At 27.9% G+C, this 20,729-nt stretch overlaps 1 protein-coding gene and 1 pseudogene across 1 annotated transcript; both read right to left on the bottom strand.

The window, feature by feature from the left end:
- Window positions 1–1,433: 1,433 nt before the first annotated feature.
- On the bottom strand, window positions 1,434–11,714 carry LOC145974185 (uncharacterized; annotated as a pseudogene).
- Window positions 11,715–12,445: 731 nt separating this feature from the next.
- On the bottom strand, window positions 12,446–20,533 carry LOC145974147 (uncharacterized). The gene is made up of 8 exons (XM_083103979.1): window positions 20,391–20,533; window positions 17,867–18,341; window positions 16,994–17,224; window positions 16,606–16,883; window positions 15,726–15,914; window positions 13,596–14,070; window positions 12,866–13,096; window positions 12,446–12,786 (listed from the first exon to the last, which is right to left on the bottom strand). Exons 1-8 carry the CDS (start codon window positions 20,529–20,531, stop codon window positions 12,446–12,448), a joined length of 2,361 nt encoding a protein of 786 aa, XP_082960105.1. The 5' UTR covers window positions 20,532–20,533.
- Window positions 20,534–20,729: the final 196 nt, after the last annotated feature.

Raw genomic sequence — 20,729 nt, 5'->3', positions numbered from 1 at the left:
CTTTACACGATATTTTGTTGTAGTTGCGATGCATACTGTTATGGCAGGAATGTTGCTGGTTTTGACTTCGCACGTATAGATTAACATGACGTCTCATAAAAGAGGTTAAAATTTTTCAAAATCCTTTTAAGAAGAAATAAAAATATTTATTTGCTATTTATTTAAATTTATTATTTGTCGTAACTTTCGTATTCTTTTTAAGTTTAGTATAAAAAAATTGTGATACAAAGGACTATATGATCTATTCTGCATTTGGTTCTTATTAACTTGAGAAATTTAAATATTTGTGTTTTACACGAAAGTCTTATTAATTTTTTAAATATACATGTATATATTACACAATTTATATATGTCAATTCTTTATAAAGCATCGTTAGAATAGTTTGGCTTATAGTTTTGTTACAGCCAATGTCTAGCTTTAATTCTGTTTAATTTATTTCGTTTTCTCTCCCTTTTAATAATTAAAAAAAGTGCTCACAGCTAATTTTAATTTTTTGATTAAAATATTTATTTTATGTTCCTATATTTCCTATATTATCATTTCAAAATTAACAATATGAATACAAAATATTAATTAATATTGTTCCGACATCTAATTTTATATATAATTATATATATAATTAAATACATATATATAACAAATTTTTTAATTCTACAAATCTTGATTTATGAAGTCTTATAAATTCTTTTTTTTAGAGAATAATAGAGGATAGAAAGTTTTTTTAAAGAATAAAAGATTAATAGTAATTATAATTTATGATTGAATATTATTGCATTCATCTAGGAATAAAACACGCAAAAAAATAGCAACGGATCTATTATCAAAAATCCATGCTCCTAAGCACAGCAGCACGCATCGCGTAAATTTTCTAACAGTTCGGCTAGCATGACTGTCAGTAAGACGACTTAATACGAAAAATCATATCGTGTGCCGCGTATTTAAGTTTCATCAACGATATTTCTTATCTTTTAGATAATCTTTCAAAACTATACTTTTATGTCATAGTTTCAATTTGCAAGGGAGATTGTTGATGTTGTTTTATTATCGATATTTCTTCTATTTCTTTCTGTCTTTTTTTACAATTGCTCAATAATATAATATAATATAATATCCTTATTGACAAGCAAAAGGTTTTGCTTATCGAACGATCATTTTTTATCACCAACCGAACAATTATTGCCGCAATTTTATAGAAAGAAGGAATTATGGAATCAGCAGGATATAACAGTAATTTAAGGATGTAGTTTATGTATATTTTTGAAATTGCATGGGAAAATTGGATTCACTATAAATATATTATGGATAAAGTTTATTAACGTGAGATTTTAATAAATACTTCTACATGTACTTTTATTTTGAAAACAATATATTGTACTATTTCAAACATATATTTACAGTTTGTAACTATATCATTTGCAACTTTTATTTTATTTTATACTCCGACCATTATGCGAAGTACAGACAAATATGAAAAAGAGGTTTTTAAAATGCTCACATAAGTTGACAAATTGATAACGATATAATTTCCAGCCTGAAATACGACTGGAGATTGTGTCTGCATAAGAATAAAGATTACGTTTCTTGCCAATTTCCTAGGAAAACTGTACCACGCACTTTGATAAATAGAGAGTCCTATCTCTTCCATTTCAGATTTCAAATAATCCCCGATAAAACTGTACAGTGTTAATTGTGTCAGAAAGACACTCCATTACACTCTTTCCTAAAAATATGATGTTATTGATTTTCAATGCGAAGATAAACTGAAATCCTGAAAAAAGAATATTTGTCTGTTAAATGGGAGCTTCTTTTTTATAAATATCTAATTTACATATTTCATTTAACCATAAGTAACATAATATGCACCCATTATACATAATAGTATGCTGCTCATGAAAAGTTCTATCAACAATATAAAACTGATTAAATCGGCAAGTTCTCTGGTCAGCATTATTAGATGTTGATGTCTTTGAATTAACGCGTTGAAACGATGACGCAGATTTGCGGACTTATGACATCAAAGTTGGTGAAGTGAAACCTCAAAATGTTTACTTGACCACAAACATGTAATGCAATGTTGAGAAACCGTGCGTCGTTACCTTTAGAAAATATATCGAGGCGCATGATCCAGAAAAAGATAGGGATGTATGTGGGAGGAGGTCGGACGTGTCTTTACGCCCATTTGATCAACGAGCGACAGAATCCATCCGTGGCAACGGCATTGACGCATATCCTGTGGAGAGAGCATTCACACATTTTTCAGCCTAACGAATAATTGCTAGAAAATAATATTGGCAGACTAGAAAAATATGTGAGGCGCAAGTGGCTGGATTTATCTTATAGCACTATATTTATTATACTATTTTATTTAAATTATTATTTTTGTAATCAAAAGATGTACATCATAAAATAAAACAAACTGTATTATTCTTATATTTAATATATGTTATATTATATATATATATATATATATATGTATACATATATGCACATACGTGTACATATATATGACATAACATATGCATTGGATAAGGTGTAATTAAATTTTCTTTTTATACAAGTAATAATAAGATAGAAGTGAAATTATAAGTGTAATTATATTTTCATTTAAATCGACTCAAAATTAAGAGAATAAGAAAATTTTAACATTTCAAATCATTTCATTGGAACAGTTGACTTGAGTAAATTTAAATTTTCTCTTATGCAATATACATAATCAGAAAAGTTACATTTTAATAAAATTAATAATAATTCTTATATTCATATACAAATTAGGTCAATATTACCAAGATTAGTTGTAGTTGCCAATGTCATTATAACACTTTCAACGGGACAGGAAATTTTATACATGCTTCTTGGAATATTGAAATATTCTAGAGTGCATCTTGATGGCAGTGTGTACTTTAATACCGTATTCTCTTTCGTTATGTTAATTCGATTATCTTGATCATAATTCAAAAAAGGAATTATTGTGTACATTATACAACTAAAGTAAGAAAAACCCAACATGGTACAGCAAAAAATCCTTCCTACAAAAGCATGTTTTCGCATAATGTCGCGATCGTGCATGTTGTCAATCGTTAGATAATCATTCAGAGCAGAGTCATAATTGTTAATTAAACTATTTGGATATAGGCGGAACCATGTCGACTTCAGCACACCGAGCAATCCACAACAGATTATTGTTAGACAAGCTGCATTCTGCTCTACATCAGTACATCCCAAGTATAGCTCCATGGAGGATAAGATCGCAAATAGGATCTATTGATTTCCCCATTCATGATGTTTCGTGATCAGAAAGAATATATTTCACTACTCTAATACTACTAATACTATTACTAACACTTCAATGAATTTTTATTACTATATATTTTATTTAAATGGAAATGCTACTTTCTCACTCAACACAAGCTTCTTCTCTCTCCCATTTCCGCTCAATTTTTCCAATATCTGTCTCTTTCTTTCATTCTATAAAATACGATATAAAAAAAGTGCTTTTTTTCACACTGTTTTTTAGATGCAAAGTATTATACATATATTTATAAATCATATTTATAAATTTAGTGTTGGTATATTTACTTTTATGTATTTCTTATATTTAAAACGATGCAAAATTATATATTATTAAAATAATATATGTATAATAACATATGTAACTCATATAAATAGAAAATTTCTTTGTGTCAAAATATAAAATATATGGAAAAATACAAGAAAATTTAATATTATTATGAACTTGTGTGACATTCAATTTAAATAATTTTTATTATATGAAAGCTTACTTTTTAAGAAAAAAGAATATCAAATATGCACGTCAGTTGTAAAAAATATATATTTATGTAAAGAAATTGTTACAAAATAATGTATATAAATACTTTTATATATAATAGATAATACTTTTATATGATAAATGCTATTTTAATATTAACAAAACAGTATAGTACTTTACAGTTTAAAAAATTATTATATTAAAAACAAACTATTGTGCAAAAGAATTGTTTTACTTTCCTACAAATTGGCGCTGCTAATTTCATTAATTTATTATTCAGCCTATCAGAGCCTCAAATTTCTTTAATAAAAAAAATATATATATACAGGGTGTCATGAAAGTGAGCATGACTTTAAAAAATTAAGGTAGATTGGCTCAAAATTACAAGAAAAGTCTTGTACAGTTATGCAATATTCGCAATAATTAACGAGAAATAAATTAAAGAAAATCGGCCAATGCGCGTGGCTAGAAGTGCGTGGCGGTGAAGGCGGTCTCACTGTAACATAATGGCGGCGCGCGGCGAAACGGTGATTGGGAAGGGGAGGAGCGATGAGTGTGTAGGCGCGCGGCGAAGGCTCTTCCCCTCTCCAATCACCGCTTCGCCGCGCGCTGCCATTATGTTACAGTCAGACCGCCTTCGCCGTCGTGTGCTTCGAGCCACCCGCATTGATCGATCTTCTTTAATTAATTTTTCGTTAATTATTGCGAATATCGCAAAATAGTATAGTAGCTTCCTTCTTAATTTGAGCCAATCTACCTTCACACTTCGGGACTGTCAAAATTTCCCTGCCACCCTGTATAATAATTTGTATGTTTAATTTTTAGAAAAATTTTTAATTTTCAATATTGTTATTTTGTTTAAAAGTTAAGACAACTATTTTATATTATATAGCATTTTATATTATATAGTTGTTTATTAAAATGTTTCTAAAAATATAATTTATATTTTTCTTAGTTAATTCATTTTTTTATATTTTTATTTTTGTAGGAAATTAAAATAATTATTACAAAACAATTTGTATTTAATATATATTATTTGTATTTAATATATATTATTATACAATTATACATATATATATAAATATGCAGATTGCTGCATAAAAATTGTACCAATTTTTCTAAATAGATAGAAGCAGTAAACTGCACAGGATAATCCTGTATCATTTTGCAATTTCCGCAATAATTATCGAAATATTAATTAAAAAATTAGGAATAAACGCATTCACGCGATTAGTTCATGAAATGTGTATTTTAGATGTACTAGCGATGAGTTTAATAAAACAATGAAAAGTTTGCCGCACGTACGCAGAGTGTAATGCTTCCTAAAGGAAAATTTTTCACATTCAGACTTTGCATCGTAATATTTTTGCTTATAGAACAAGCGAAAATAAAAACACTTTCCTTATATAAAGAATCAATTTAACTAGGTATATTAGAATTCCGATATTGAAATTGACAATCTAAGGCAGTGCTGGGATTTACTTGCAACTTTCGGCCAGATTTCTTAGCTTACGCCTACTGTTCCCCCTCTTATCGCTCGCGCCGCTCGTAACTAAGGAGCGCTCAGGAACGTGCGCGTCACAAATGTAATATGGCAATCTATCTATCTAAGTTCTCTTTATTGTAATTACGTTTCAAAACACAAATATTTTAAACTGTTACAGAACATATACGTAATTAATAATAGAATAATTATTTTTAGTATTAATAAACAATAAAGAGAACTTAGATAGATTGCCACATTACATTTGTGACGCGCACGTTCCTGAATGCTCCTTAGTTACGAGCGTCCGGCGGCGCGATCGCTAAGACGCGAGCGGTAAGAGGGGAACAGTAGGCGTAAGCTAAGAAATCTGACCGAAAGTTGCAAGTAAATCCCAGCACTGATCTAAGGTATTCTCAATTAGCAGATTTGCATATAAATGCACGGCATATTTTGCTGCTACTGCTCGTAAAATGATGGCGTGATGCTTCCTCTAATACTTCTCGAAGAGGATTATATCATTTTTACACATGATTAAAAAAAATATACATATAAATCATAAAATTTTATATAATAGAAAATCTTTCTTTTTATTTAATATTGCAATTTTTCAACAACTTACAATCATGCTGATTGGTAATTCATTTATCATTATTACAGTTGATAAAACCGATCATATGCATTATAAAGAATTGAAAATATAAAATCGTATTATTTTATTGTTTTTTTTGTCACATCGAAATTTTCTCCAGAACAATATTAACGTAGCAAATATTCTTCGTCATCTTCTTACACGAATTGTGTGTCAATGATCTTTGAGTTACAAAGGATACTTACCGCACAACAAATGCCGAAGCCACAACGTAATAGTGAATAAATATTATAAACTTGAAGTGGCCATACCCCGATAGGTAATCAATTTGAAAGGGGTCATCGCGTATGCGATATCGCCCTTCCATCGTTTACTTGCCATTGTCGAGATAATAGCTCTAACTGATGCCAATAACCGATGATCCACTCGCTATATCGATGCGACGCATTCCTACTCATTTATTATTCAACGCGAAAAGTATACATGCTTATCAGTCTGCCTCCCTTAAAGCATTATGGCAAAATGCAAGTACAACTCCTCATTTACGTAAAATTGCCGTTGAGTAAAAATTTATACGATACAATTTTCCTAAATTGTTACCGTCCATCTCGCAACTATTTTTTTTATTTCCCAAGATCATATGTGCGTTTTGCTTATATACTCGCATTGTATTGTATTTTATCTCGATATTTGATTGGCTAGCAATAATTATAGTATAGGTTCATTCTAGTCAAAAATGAAAATAAGCAGATAACTTGTTTTTTTTATATTGTAAGCCAATAAAATTAACAGAGAATTATGCGACACGTGATGTAAGTAATTCTGTCAGAAAATGTCTCTTTTCAAATTCAATATAATAATGCATTAATAATTATTTTATGTCCACATCCAGAGAATAATGGCTCGAAGGAAGAGGCATAATAATTTGTAATCTCGAACTCGGATAAGATACTTTATATGTATATGATGCGATTTTTTCGTGTTAAATCGCATGCGAGATTATTATTACAATTATTAGCAATCATGCTGATTGAAATTTTGCGCGATACATGCTGCTATGCATGCTAATATGTTGGTTTTTGATGATAGTGCTATCTTTCCGTGTTTTATTGCTAGGTTATTGCAATAATATTCAATCATATATAATTATTATCCTCTGTTATAAAGATAAAAAATTCATAATTCTTCATAAATTAAGGTTTATAAAAAATAAGATTTTTAAAAAAATTGTTATATCGATTATATACAGGGTGTCATGAAAGTGATCATAATTTTAAAAAATTAAGGTAGATTGACTCAAAGTTAGAAGAAAAGTCTTGTACAGTTATGCAATATTCGCAATAATTAACGAGAAATAAATTAAAGAAAATCGGCCAATGCGCGTGGCTAGAAGTGCGTGGCGGTGAAGGCGGTCTCATTGTAACATAATGGCGGCGCGCGGCGAAGCAGTGATTGGAGAGGGGAAGAGCCTTCGCCGCGCGCCTACACACTCATCGCTCCTCCCCTCCCCAATCACCGTTTCGCCGCGTGCCGCCATTATGTTACAGTGAGACCGCCTTCATCGCCACGCACTTCTAGCCACGCGCATTGGCCGATTTTCTTTAATTTATTTTTCGTTAATTATTGCGAATATTGCGTAACTGTACAAGACTTTTCTTCTAACTTTGAGCCAATCTATCTTAATTTTTTAAAATTATGATCACTTTCATGACACCCTATATAATCAATGTAATTGAAGCAAAGAAATATAATTTATGTTTACATATTATTTATATTGCGTTAAAAAAATTTATTTATTTCTATTATATAAATAAACTGTGGATAAAATTTATTAACGTGACATTTTAATAAATACTTCTTCATTTTTTTATTTTAAAAACAATATGTTGTACTATTTCGAACATACGAAATATTTACAGTTTGCAAAGAATTCTATCATTTGCATTTTATATTTCACACTTCGAGCATTAAACGCAGTACAGATAAATATGAAAAAGAGGTTTTTAAGATGCTCACATAAGTTGACAAATTGATTGCGATGAAATTTCCAGCTTGCAACGCGACTGGAGACTTTGCCTGCATAAGAATAAAAATTACGTTTCTTACCAATTTCCTAGGAAAACTGTACCAAGCACTTTGATAAATAGAGAGTCCTATTTCTTCCATTTCAGATTTCAGATAATTCCCAATAAAACTATACAATGTTAATTGTGTCAGAAAAAGACTCAATGCTACTGCACTCTTTCCTACCATTACGATGTTATTGATTTTCAACGCGAAGATAAACTGAAATCCTGAAAAAAGAATATTTGTCTACTGAAATCTTCCTTTTTATGAATATGAAATGTGAATGTGTGTAATTTACATATATCGCTCAACAATTATATAAGAAACATAATATTCACCCATTACACATAATAATATACTGATCATGAAAAGTTTTATCAGCAATATAAAACTGATTAGATTGGCAAGTTCTCGGACCAATGTTATTAGATGTTGATGTCTTTGAATTAGCGCCTTGAAACGATCACAAATTCGCGGACTTATGACATCAAAATTGGTGAAATGGAATTTCAAAATGTTTACTTGACCACAAACATGCAATGTAATGTGAAGAAACAAAGCATCGTTACCTTTGGGAAATACATTGATGCACGAGATTATCTTATTGCATTTATACACAAAGCAATATTTGTTTTTCTATTGTATTTAAATTATTATTTTTGTAGGCAAAAGATATGCATCAAAATATAAAGCAAATTATATTGTTTTTATATTATTTAATATATTATATATTATATATTATATATAAATTTAATATATTATATATAAATTTTATATATAATATTTTATAGATATATACATAACATAATATAATATACATTGCATAAGGCGTAACTAAGTTTTGTTTTTGTACAAACAGTAATGTGAAATTATAAGTGTAACTATATTTCCATTTATATCGTTTTCAAAAATATTCTGTCATTTAATCTAATATGCTTGATTAAAAGAACTAGGAAGGTCTAATACATTTCGAACCATTTCAATGGAACAGTTTATCGGAAATTTAAACTTTCGCTCTTATGCAATGTCACATAATCAATTAATCATTGCATTTTAATAAAATTAATAATAATCTTTATACAGAATAATATATTTAATAAAAATTTTTATATAGAATAATAAACTTTTCAATAAGAAAATTTGTGTTTCCAAGTAATATTAGATAAGACACAAAATACTCATAAACAATTAGGTCATTACCACAATTAGGTTATTACCAAGATTAGTCGTAGTCCCCAATACCATCACTATACTTTCGATGAGGCAGGAAATTTTATACATGCTTCTTGGAACATTGAAATATTCTAAAGTACATCTTGACGGTAATGCATACTCCAATATTTTATCCTCGTTCGTTACGTTAATCCCTTTACCTTGGTCGTAATTCAAAAAAGGAGTTATTGCATATATTACACAATTAAAGTAAGAAAAGCCCAACATGGAACAGCAAATAATCCTTCCTACAAAGGCATGTTTTCGCATAATGTCGCGATCATGTGCGTTGTCAATCGTCAGATAATCATTCAGAGCAGAATCATAATTGTTAATTAAACTATTTGCATATAGGCGGAACCATGTCGACTTCAGCACACCGAGCAATCCACAACAGATTGTTGTTAGACAAGTTATATTCTGTTCTACATCAGTACAGCCCAAGTATACCTCCATGGAAGGGAAGATCACAAATAGAATCTGTTGACATTTCCCCATACATGATGATTCGTGATTAGAAAAATATATTTCACTACTAATACTACTATTAATACTCTATTTAAATTGAAATGCTACTTTTTCACTTGCAAACTTCTTCTCTTTCCCATTCCCGCTCAATTTCTCCAAATATCTGTCTCTCTTTTTCTTATTCTATAAAATATGATATAAGAGAAGTGTTTTCTTTTATACTGTTTTCTAGATGCAAAGTATAAATATGAGTTATACGTATAATCATATATTTATATGTTTAGTATTTGTATATTTAATTTTATGTAATTCTTAAATCTTTAAAATGATGCTAAATTGTATGTTATGGAAAAAATATATGTATAATAACATAATTGATATTCATATAAATAGAAAATTTCTTTTTGCCAAAACATATACCAAAAATATAACAAAATTTGTAATAAATATTTATAATAAATTAATATTACGTAGAGCTTATGTGATATTTAGTATATTATTTTTAATATCTTTATCTCTAAAAGCTTATCTTTTTAAGAAAAAAATAAAATGGAAGTATCAAACATACGCCTCTCAATTGTTACAAATATAAATTTATATATTATAAAGAAATATATATAAAAATAATATGTATAAAATAGTAATATATTAAAATAGTAATATATTAAAAATAATATATATAAAAATTTATATAATGAAATCTTATTAAACAGTGTATACAGAGAATATTTTAATATAGTGTTAGTTAAATATTATTTTAATATTATTTTAATATAAATAGAATTATTTACAGTAAAAAATTTTTACATTAGAAACAAACTATTATGCAAGATAGTTATTTTAATTTCTCACAAACTGGTGATGCTAATTTCATTAATTTATTATTCAGCATATTAGAACCAAATTTCTTTAATTGAAATGTATATATATTTCCTTATTATATAATAATTTATATGTTTAGTTTTTGGAAAAATTTTTAAATTTTAATATTGTTTTTTTTGTAAAAATTAGGACAACTATTTTGTATTATATAATATTGTTTTTTTTGTTATAGTATTTCTAAAAAAAAATAAATTTTCTTCTTAATTGGCGCAATTTTTTTATACTTTTTACTTTTGTAGGAAATGAAACTAATTATTGCAAAAGAATTTGTATATTTAATATAACAATTATATATATAAATTGCATTATGCAAATTGACTCATAAAGATTGTACGAACTCTTTTCAGCGAGTAGAAACAATAAACTGGAACAGGATAGTCCTGTCTCATTTTGTAATTTCAGCAATAATGATTGAAATATTAATTATTAAAAATAAGAGAATGAGCGCACATTTCGTGCGACTAGTGAAAGTGTATTTTAGATGTACTAGCAGCAAGTGTAATAAGATAACAAAAAATTTGGAGGCATATGAAGCCCAAAGTGTGTTATTTCTTAAAGGAAAATTTTCACATCGAGACTTTGCATCGTAATATCTTTACTTATAGAACACGAGCGAAAATAAAAACACTTTCTTTATGTAAAGAATCAAACTATTGATTAGGTATGTTAAAAATTCGATTGGTTCCGTTATTTAAGTCGATAATCTAAAGTATTCTCAACTAACAGATTCGCATATAGATACACAAGGTATCTTGCTGTGTACGAAATTAATGCGAGACACTATAAACAGTGCAGTGCGAACTTCCCATAATATTTCTCAAAAATAATCGTATGATTTTTACATATGATTAAAAAAATACACACACAAATCATAAAATTTAAAAGAAAATCTTTCCTAATGTTACAATTTTTCAACAACTTACAATCATGCTGATTTGTATTTCATACATCATTATTATAAACAAAAGCGATTCATCACATGCATTATCAAGAATTGCAAATATAAAATCTTGTTATTTTATTGTTACGCTGAAACTTTCTTCAGTACATTGTAATATTAACGTGGAAAATATTCTTCGTCATCTTCTTACACGAATTGTGTGTGTTAATGATCTTTGAGTTACAAAGAAAGAATACTTACTGCACAACAAGTGCCTAAGCCACAACGAAATAGCGAATAAATGTTATAAACTTGCAGTGGCCAGACGCCGATAGGCCATGTAATCAATTTAAAAGGTGTCATCGCGTATGCGATATCGTTCTTCCATCGTTCACTTGCCATTATGGAGATAATGGCTCTAACTGATGCCAATAACCCATGATCCTCTTGCTATATCGAGACGTATTCCTACTCATATATTATTCAAAGTGAAAAGTATAAATACTTATCAGTCTGCCTCCCTTAAAGCATTATGGCAAAATGCAAGTACAATTCCGCATTTACATAAAATTTATATTGAGTAAAAATTTATGTGATACATTTTCTAAATAGCTACCGACCATCGAGTAACTGTTTCCTTTGTTGAGTGGAATCATGTGCAGTATCAATATATTCGCACATTGTGCAACATTTTAATTCGATATTAGTTTGGCTTACAATAAATAGTATAGATTTAATTTGTTCAAAAGTGAAAATAGGAGAAGATAACTTGCCTTTTTATTTTACAGACCAACAAAAGCAATTGTTGGAGAATTACGTGACATGGGTAAGTAACTCTATATATCAGGAAAAGTATGTGCTCGAATTTAATGTAATAATATACTTACAATAATTTCAAAATATGCGTATATTATTGATATTGTATAAGAAATATTAATTCGGCACGAACAGACTAATGTGGGTAATAAGTTTAACATAATATTTTAATATAAATACTACTTCATATATTTCTATTTTGTAAGTATTACATTATATTATTGAACGTATTAAATATTTACAATTTACACAGATATCTTCTATTTGTATCTTATATTTCATACTCCAAGCATTATACGAAGTACAGATAAATATGAAAAAGAGGTTTTTAAAATACTCACATAAGTTATGAGATTGACTACGATGTAATTTCCAGCCTGTAACACGACTGGATGTTTCGTCTGCGTAAGAATAAAGATTACGTTTTTTATTAATTTTCTAGGAAAATTATACCAAGCACTTTGATAAACAGAAAGCGCTATTTCTTCCATTTCAGATTTCAGGTAATTCCCGATAAAACTATACAGCGTTAGTTGTGTTAGGAATATAATCTGTACCATTAAACTCTTTCCTATCATAACGGTGTTATTGACTTTTAACGCGAAAATGAATTGAAAACCTGAAGAGAATATTTTTCTCCTGAATATAATTTTTTTTTTAATTTTTTACTTATTTAGCAGAATAATCATAATATTCACCCGTGGTACATAATAATAAGCTGATCATAAAAAGTTCTATCAGCAATACGAAACTGATTAGATCGGCAAGTTCTCTGGCCAGCGTTATTAGATGTTGATGTCTTTGAATTAGCGCGTTGAAACGATCACAGATTCGTGGACTTATGACATCAAAATTGGTGAAATGGATCCTCAGAATATTTACTTGACCACAAATATGCAATATAATGTTGAGAAACAATACGTCGTTACCTTTCGGAAATGCATGGTTGCATGAAAAATGCACGGAATTGTTTTATTACATTAATAATCAAAACAGTATTATTCTGTTATACTTAAATTATTATTTTTGTAATCAAATTATGTAATATATATATGTATATATAAATTCTTTTTAAACAAGCAATAGTTGTGATTGATATATGTAATTATGTACATAACAAATTCTTATCATAAAAAAAATTATGCAATCTAAATTAATATATTTGATTAAAAGATTTAAGTAATTTTAATATCTCTCGCATTTAATGCTACGGATTTACTTTTATCTTAATGGAACAGTTTGCTGTGAAATCACGCAAACTTTCGTGTCTTAGCAATGTTGTCAATAATTATTAGACAAGTGCGTAAAATTAATAAAATTAATAAAATCTTTATGTATATGAAATAATATACTATACAAGAAAGTTCTTGTTTCTAAATAATATTAGATAAGACATAAAATATTCATAAAAAGTTAAGTAATTGTTACCAAGATTAGCTGAAGTCGCCAGTATTGTAATAATAGTTTCGAGAAGACAGGAAATTGTATGCATGCTCGTTGGAAAATTCAAATATTCCAGAGCGCATCTTGATGGCATTGCGTATTCTAATATCACATCTTCGTTTGTTATGTTGATCCAAGTATCTCGATAATGATTAAAAAATGGAATTATCCCATATATTAGACAACTAATGTAAGAAAAGCCCAGCATGGAATAGCAAAGAATCCTTCCTACAAAAGCATGTCTTCGCATAATTTCGCGCTCTTTTGTGTTTTCAATCGTCAGATAATCGTTCAGAGCAGAGTTGTAATTGTTAATTAAACTATTTGCATAAATGCGGAACCATATTGTCTTCAGCACGCCAAGTAATCCAGAACATATTGATGTCAGACAAACTATATTTTGCTCTACATCAGTACAGCCCATATATAGCTCCATGGAAGGCAAGATCGCAATTAGACTCTGTTGATTGATATTTTCCCATACATGTGAGGGTTCATGCTCAAAAAAATATATCTCACTCTTAACTTAATAAATTTTTAGCAATAAATATTCTATTTAAATGCAAATGTTAGTTTCTTATTTTCATGTTTCTTCTCCTTCCCATTTTCAATTTTCAAGTACAATTTCTCTCAATTTCTTTCTCTCTCTTTTACTCTATAAAATACGACATAAAAATAACATTTTTTATCAGACTAATTTGTAGATGCAAAGCATTATACATACTTATAATCATATATTTGTAAATTTAATCTTTGTACAATTAATTTTATCTAATTCTTACATATTAAAATTACGTGAAATTGTATATTATTGAAATAGTATATATACAATAACATAAATTGTAAGTAAGAAAATATTTTTTACATTATAAAATATAAAAAATATATAAAATACAACAAATTCTAATATTTTTTTAAAAATAAAGCTTGTGTGATATTTTGTAACATATAATAACTAAAAATTTTCTTTAAAGAAATAAATATAAAATGCTATGTACACACGCCAGTTGCAAAATTTGCATTATGTACTATAATATAGTTACTAAATATAACATACAATATATTTTTACAAAATATTGTTATTTTAAAATGTGTACTAAACAATAATATATATTTAAATAAAAAAAAATTGTTATATTACAAATAAGTTAATTTCAAAACATGATTTTTTAATTTATTAATTAAAAATCATCAAAGTTAATGACATAAATATCATTGCGAATATTGCCCGAAAATTGTACATAAATTCTCCTTCACTTTCAAATTTTAATATCTATTACATGTTAAATATCAGAGTTATCGAATTTGATCAAATCTTAGAGCCATTAACGCAATCACCTGTCAAAAGCAAAAACTATACAAAATGATTAATATTATATTTTATTAATATTTTATTAATATTTGATTAATATTATATTATATTTCTATACGTATGTATATAACAATCGATGATGATGTTTCATAAAGAAACATTTTCACATTGAAAATTTGCATCGTAACATCTCTTCTTATAGAATATATACCGAAAAAATATTTTCTTTATATAATTGAAACTCAAACTACCGATTAAATTTATTACGAATTTAATTGGTTCAGCTATTATTAAAATACGATAATTTAAGGTACTTTCAAATTCCTATAGATATAGATAGGATGCGCATGAACTTGATTCGACACTATTGTGTCACTTGATTTACATACAACCGTTATAAATTATGAAATAAGTAGTATAAAACGTATTAAATTATGGCGCAAACTTCTCATAATGTTTCTCGAAAAGGATTCTATCATTTTTAAACATGATCAAAAAACACACATAAGTCATAAAACATATAAAAGACATCATGCTTATTATCAAGATTTTTCAACGACTTACAACTCGTGCTGATTTACAACTCATCTAATGTATTATTACAGCTGATAAAAGCGTTTCATCATAACGTGCGTTATAAGTTGCGTTATAAGTGCGTTAAGAGTTGAAAATGTAAAATCTTGATTCTCATCACATTATGTCGAAATTTTCTCCAGAGTGTTGCAATATTAATGCAGAAAATATTTTATTTATTATTTTCGAGCGATCGCAAATGATTTTTTCAAGATCCAAAAGATACTTACCGCACAACAAGTGCCCATAACACATCGTAACAGTGAATAAATGTTATAAACTTGAAGTGGCCATACCCCGATAGGCCACGTAATCAATTTGAAAGGAACCATCGCGTATGCGATATCGTCCTTCCATCGTTCACTTGCCATTGTCGATATAATGGCTCTAACTGATGCCGAGAATCGGTGATCCTCTCGCTTTATCGACATAACGCATTCCAACTCATTTATTATTCAACGTGAAAAGTATACATGCTTATCAATCTACCTCTCTTAAAGCATTATGGCAAAATACAAATAACTACGCTCTTATGGAAAATGTCACTCTTATGGTACAATTTCTAAATTGTTACTGTCCATCGAGCAACTACTTTTTTATTGAATAAAATTATATGCGTTTTGCTTACTTATATATGAGCACGTTTTTCTACATTTCATCTCGATATTCGTTTGTTTAATAATAAGTAGTACAGATAAGTTTGTTCACAAGTAAAAATATCAGCAAAAAAACTTACTTTCTTTATTCTACAGACCAACAAAATTAATTGATAGAAAGTTTCGTGACATGAGAATAACTGTGTTAGAAAATATCTGTCTTCAAATTTAATATAATAATGCATTAATAATAATGTCAGGTATGTATATGTTATTGATATTGCTTAAGAAATTTGGCACGAACAGATTAATTTGGATAATAAATTTATTAACGTGACACTTAAATTAACACTACTTTATGTATTTCTATTTTGAAAGCATTACATCGTACTATCGAACGTATCAATTATTTACAGTTTGTAATAAAGTTCGCTCTCTCGCGCCTTATATTTCACACTCCGAGCATTATACGAAGTATGGACAAATACGAAAAAGAGGTTTTTAAAATGCTCACATAAGTTGACAGATTGACTACGATGAAGTTTCCAGCCTGCAACGCGACTGGACATTTCGTCTGCATGAGAACAAAAATTACGTTCTTCGCCAATTTCCTAGGAAAACTATACCAAGCACTTTGATAAATGGAGAGTCCTATCTCTTCCATTTCAGATTTCAAATAATTCCCGATAAAACTATACAATGATAGTTGTGACAGGAAGACACTCACTACTACTAAACTTTTTCCTACCATAACGGTGTTATTGACTTTTAACGCAAAGATAAATTGAAATCCTGAAAAGAATATATTTTATTTTGTTTGCTTAATATAAATTTTATTTATTCATAATTATATATAATTTACATATTTCGCTGAATAAATAACATAATAACATAATATTCACCCATCATACATAATAATATGCTGATAATGAATAGTTCTATCAGTAATATAAAACTAATCAATTCGGCAAGTTCTTTGGCCAGCGTTATCAAATCTTGATGTCTTTGAATTAGTGCGTTGTAGCGATCGTAGATTCGCGGACTTGTGGCATCGAAATTGAAGAAATGGATCCTCAAAATGTTTATTTGACCGCAAACATGCAATGTAATGTTGAGAAACAACGCGTCGTTACCTTTGGGAAATACATGATACTGTTTTATTGATATATAAAATTTGATATATAAAATTTTACTGATATATACAAATTTTTATTAATAAATATATAAAAATTACTTATTATTTTATTTATAATATTTAAATTATTATTTCTGTATAAAATATATATATATATATATATATATATATATATATATATATATATATATTATTCATTGCATAAGACACAAAAGTTTCTGAAAATATAAAAATCTTTTTTAAAACAATAGCGGATCATGTTGAGATTGTCAAGTGTAATTATTTTTCTTTACGTCGTTTAACAAAATAAAATTATATCATCTAATGTAATAATGCTTGATCAGCAGAATTTAATACTTTTTATGCATCTTGAACTATTTCAATAGGACAATTTGTCGTGAAACCATGTACATACAAACTTCTATGCCTTTGCAATGTTATCTATAATTAATAAAAAAAGTGTATATTATAAAATATAAAATAAATAAAAATTTTGATATATGTGAAATAATGCATTATATTATATTATATATGTGGAATAATGTATTATATTATATCTGCATTTAATAAAAAAATTTTTTTTAATAATATTAGGATAAGACACAAAATAATGACACATACAAATTTAAATATGTATTACCAGTATTAGCTGTAGCCGCTAATGTCATTATAATAATTTCGACGAGACATAAGATCTTATACATGCTCCTTGGAAAATTTAAATATTCCAGAGCGCATCTCGATGGTATTGCATACTCTAATATCGTATCTTCGTTCGTTACGTTAATCCGATTACCTTGATTATAATGCAAAAGTGGATTTATTCCATATATTAGGCAACTACTGAAAGAAAAGCTCAGCATGGAATAGCAAAGGATTCTTCCTATAAAAGCATGTTTTCGCATAATGTCGCGATCTTTTGTGTTGTCAATAGTCAAATAATCGTTTAGAGCAGAGTTGTAATTGTTTGTTAAATTATTTGCATAAATGCGGAACCATGTTATCTTCAGTGTACCAAGCAATCCGCAACATATTGATGTCAAACAGACTATATTTTGCTCTATATCAGTACAGCCCATGTATAGCTCCATGGAGGGTAAGATCACAATTAGACTCTGTTGATTGACATTTCTCCGTATATGATGTTTCGTGCTTAGAAGAATTATATTTCACTACTAAAAGTATATCTCACTACAATGAATTCTTATTAATATATATTCTAAGTGAATGCAAGTGCTACTTTCTCATTCGCATGCTTCTTATCTCTCTCACTCTCATTCAGTTTTCTCCCTCTTTCTCTCTGTCTCCTTTCCTCACTCACTTTCTCTCTGTCTCTCTTTCTCTCTCTCTCTCTCTTTCTCTCTCTAATTAAATAAATAAAATACAATATAAAAATGTTTTTTTTTCGTCTGCATGATTTAGATGCACAGTACTATACATAATTATTTATTGTTGCATGATTTATATATATATATATATATATATATATATATATGTTATACATAATTATATTATACATAATTTTATGTTGTACATTTACTATTTATATATTTAATTTGGTGTAATACATAAATAATAAAATGGCGCAAATTTATATTATTATTAAAATAATATATGTGTAAAATGACTTGTGTAAATTAAAAATTTCTGTACGTTAAAATATAAAAGACATAAAAGATACAATAAATTCTAATATTATTTAGAATTTATGTGATATATATTTTGTAGCATCTCTTGTTTATAATAACTTAAAATTTAATTTTCTTTAAAGAGATAAAAAGAGACGCCAAATACAAGTGGTAAAAAATGTGCGATATTATTAAATAATGTACAAAATATTTTTATAAAATAATGTCATTGTATAAAACAGTGTTGTTTAAGCTTAAAAAGTGTTAAAAACAATTTGTAAAATAGTTATTTTTTAATTTTCTTCACTGTAGTTCTATTAATTTAAATTAATATTATTCATTAAATTAGCACAACGCTAAATTTTTTAAATTAAAATATATATCTTTTTTTATTAATTTTTATATTTTTAATTTTCAATATTTAATTACGGGATAAATTTTTCAATTTTACTATTATTATTTTTGTAAAAATTAAAACCGCTATTATATATCATATTTTCGCATAATTTTTATGTCGTTTATCAACATGCGAGTTAACATTCCCGAAAATGTCAATTTTATGTTAAAGTATCCAAATATCATGCAAAGAAGGTTTATAAGACTCAAAACACCGAGAGACAAGGAATTCTTTTCGATTTGAATGTTTAATTTCATGCATTACTGTTAACTAAGCAAAAATTATATATCGTAAAAATTAATGGCAAAATATTATTATTATTATCCTCGAGAATTTGTACATAAATTCTTTTATATTTTAAAATTTTATTAATTTTTATTAATTTCCAAGTCTTAAAATCTATCAAATTTTGTTAAATCTTAAAGTTACTAATACAATCTTCTATCGAAAAATAGCAAAAAATATCATGCAAAATAACATCCAATATTTTCGTTACATATATTGCGTATGTGCACAGAATATGTAGTTCGATGATAAATAGTGGTAATGTCTTATGAAGCAAAATGCAAACTTTCATACTGAAAACTTGTATTGTAATATCTGTTTATAGAACACAAACGAAAATAAACACACTTTCTTTATATAAAGAACCAAAAAAATTAATTGATTAAATATATTAAAAATACGATTAGTTTCGTTATTGAAGTCGATAGAGTATCCTCAACTAGCAGATTCACATTTAGACACACGGGACACTTTTGCTGGTGCACGTGAATTTTGTGCGAGGTATAAACAATGTGATGCGTTTCCCACAATATTTCTCGAAAAGGATCATATCATTTTTTACACGATTAAGAAAAAATATACATGAATCAGAAAATTTAAAAAGAAATTTTTTCTTATTGCATTAGAATTTTTCAACAACTTACAATCATGCTGATTTTTAACTCATATGCCATTATACAACTGACAAAAGCGATTCATCATATGCGTTATCAAGAATTGAAAATGATATCTTCATCTTCTTTACGATGAAGCTTTCTCCAGAGCATTACAATATCGACTTAGAAAATATTCCTCGTCGTCCTCATACGCGAATTGTGTGTGTCAATAATCTTTGAGTTGCAAAGGATACTTACCGCGCAACAAGTACCGAAGCCACAACGTAATAGCGAATAAATGTCGTAAACTTGAAGTGGCCATACGCCGATAGGCCACGTAATCAATTTAAAAGGAGTCATCGCGTATGCGATATCCTTCTTCCATCGTTCACTTACCATTGTTGATATAATGACTGTAACTGATGCCAATAACCGATGATCCACTCGCTATATCGGTACGATACAGGTATTCCATCCTCATTTTTTATTCAACATGAAAAGCATACATGCTTATCAGTCTGCCTCTCTTCAAGCATTATAGCAAAATGCAAATAACTATGTTCTTATAGAAACTGTCGTTGAGTAAAAATTTACATG

The sequence above is a fragment of the Camponotus vicinus genome, unplaced genomic scaffold (genome assembly GCF_025532165.1).
Source record: "Camponotus vicinus isolate PSW18456_S1 unplaced genomic scaffold, iyCamVici1.0 SCAF_1, whole genome shotgun sequence".
NCBI classification, from domain to species: Eukaryota; Metazoa; Arthropoda; class Insecta; order Hymenoptera; family Formicidae; genus Camponotus; species Camponotus vicinus.
This window is presented reverse-complemented; position numbering and strand designations above follow the sequence as displayed.

What these genes read in the sequence shown, in the direction of transcription:
- LOC145974147 (XM_083103979.1), bottom strand. Translation starts at nt 20,531, where the DNA reads ATGGTAAGTGAACGATGGAAGAAGGATATCGCATACGCGATGACTCCT. An exon ending in CATATTATTATGTATGATGG is followed by an intron (nt 16,884 to 16,993) that starts GTGAATATTATG and finishes TATTCTTTTCAG; the next exon opens with GATTTCAATTTATCTTTGCG. An exon ending in TAGTCAATCTGTCAACTTAT is followed by an intron (nt 15,915 to 16,605) that starts GTGAGCATTTTA and finishes ATGTCGATAAAG; the next exon opens with CGAGAGGATCACCGATTCTC.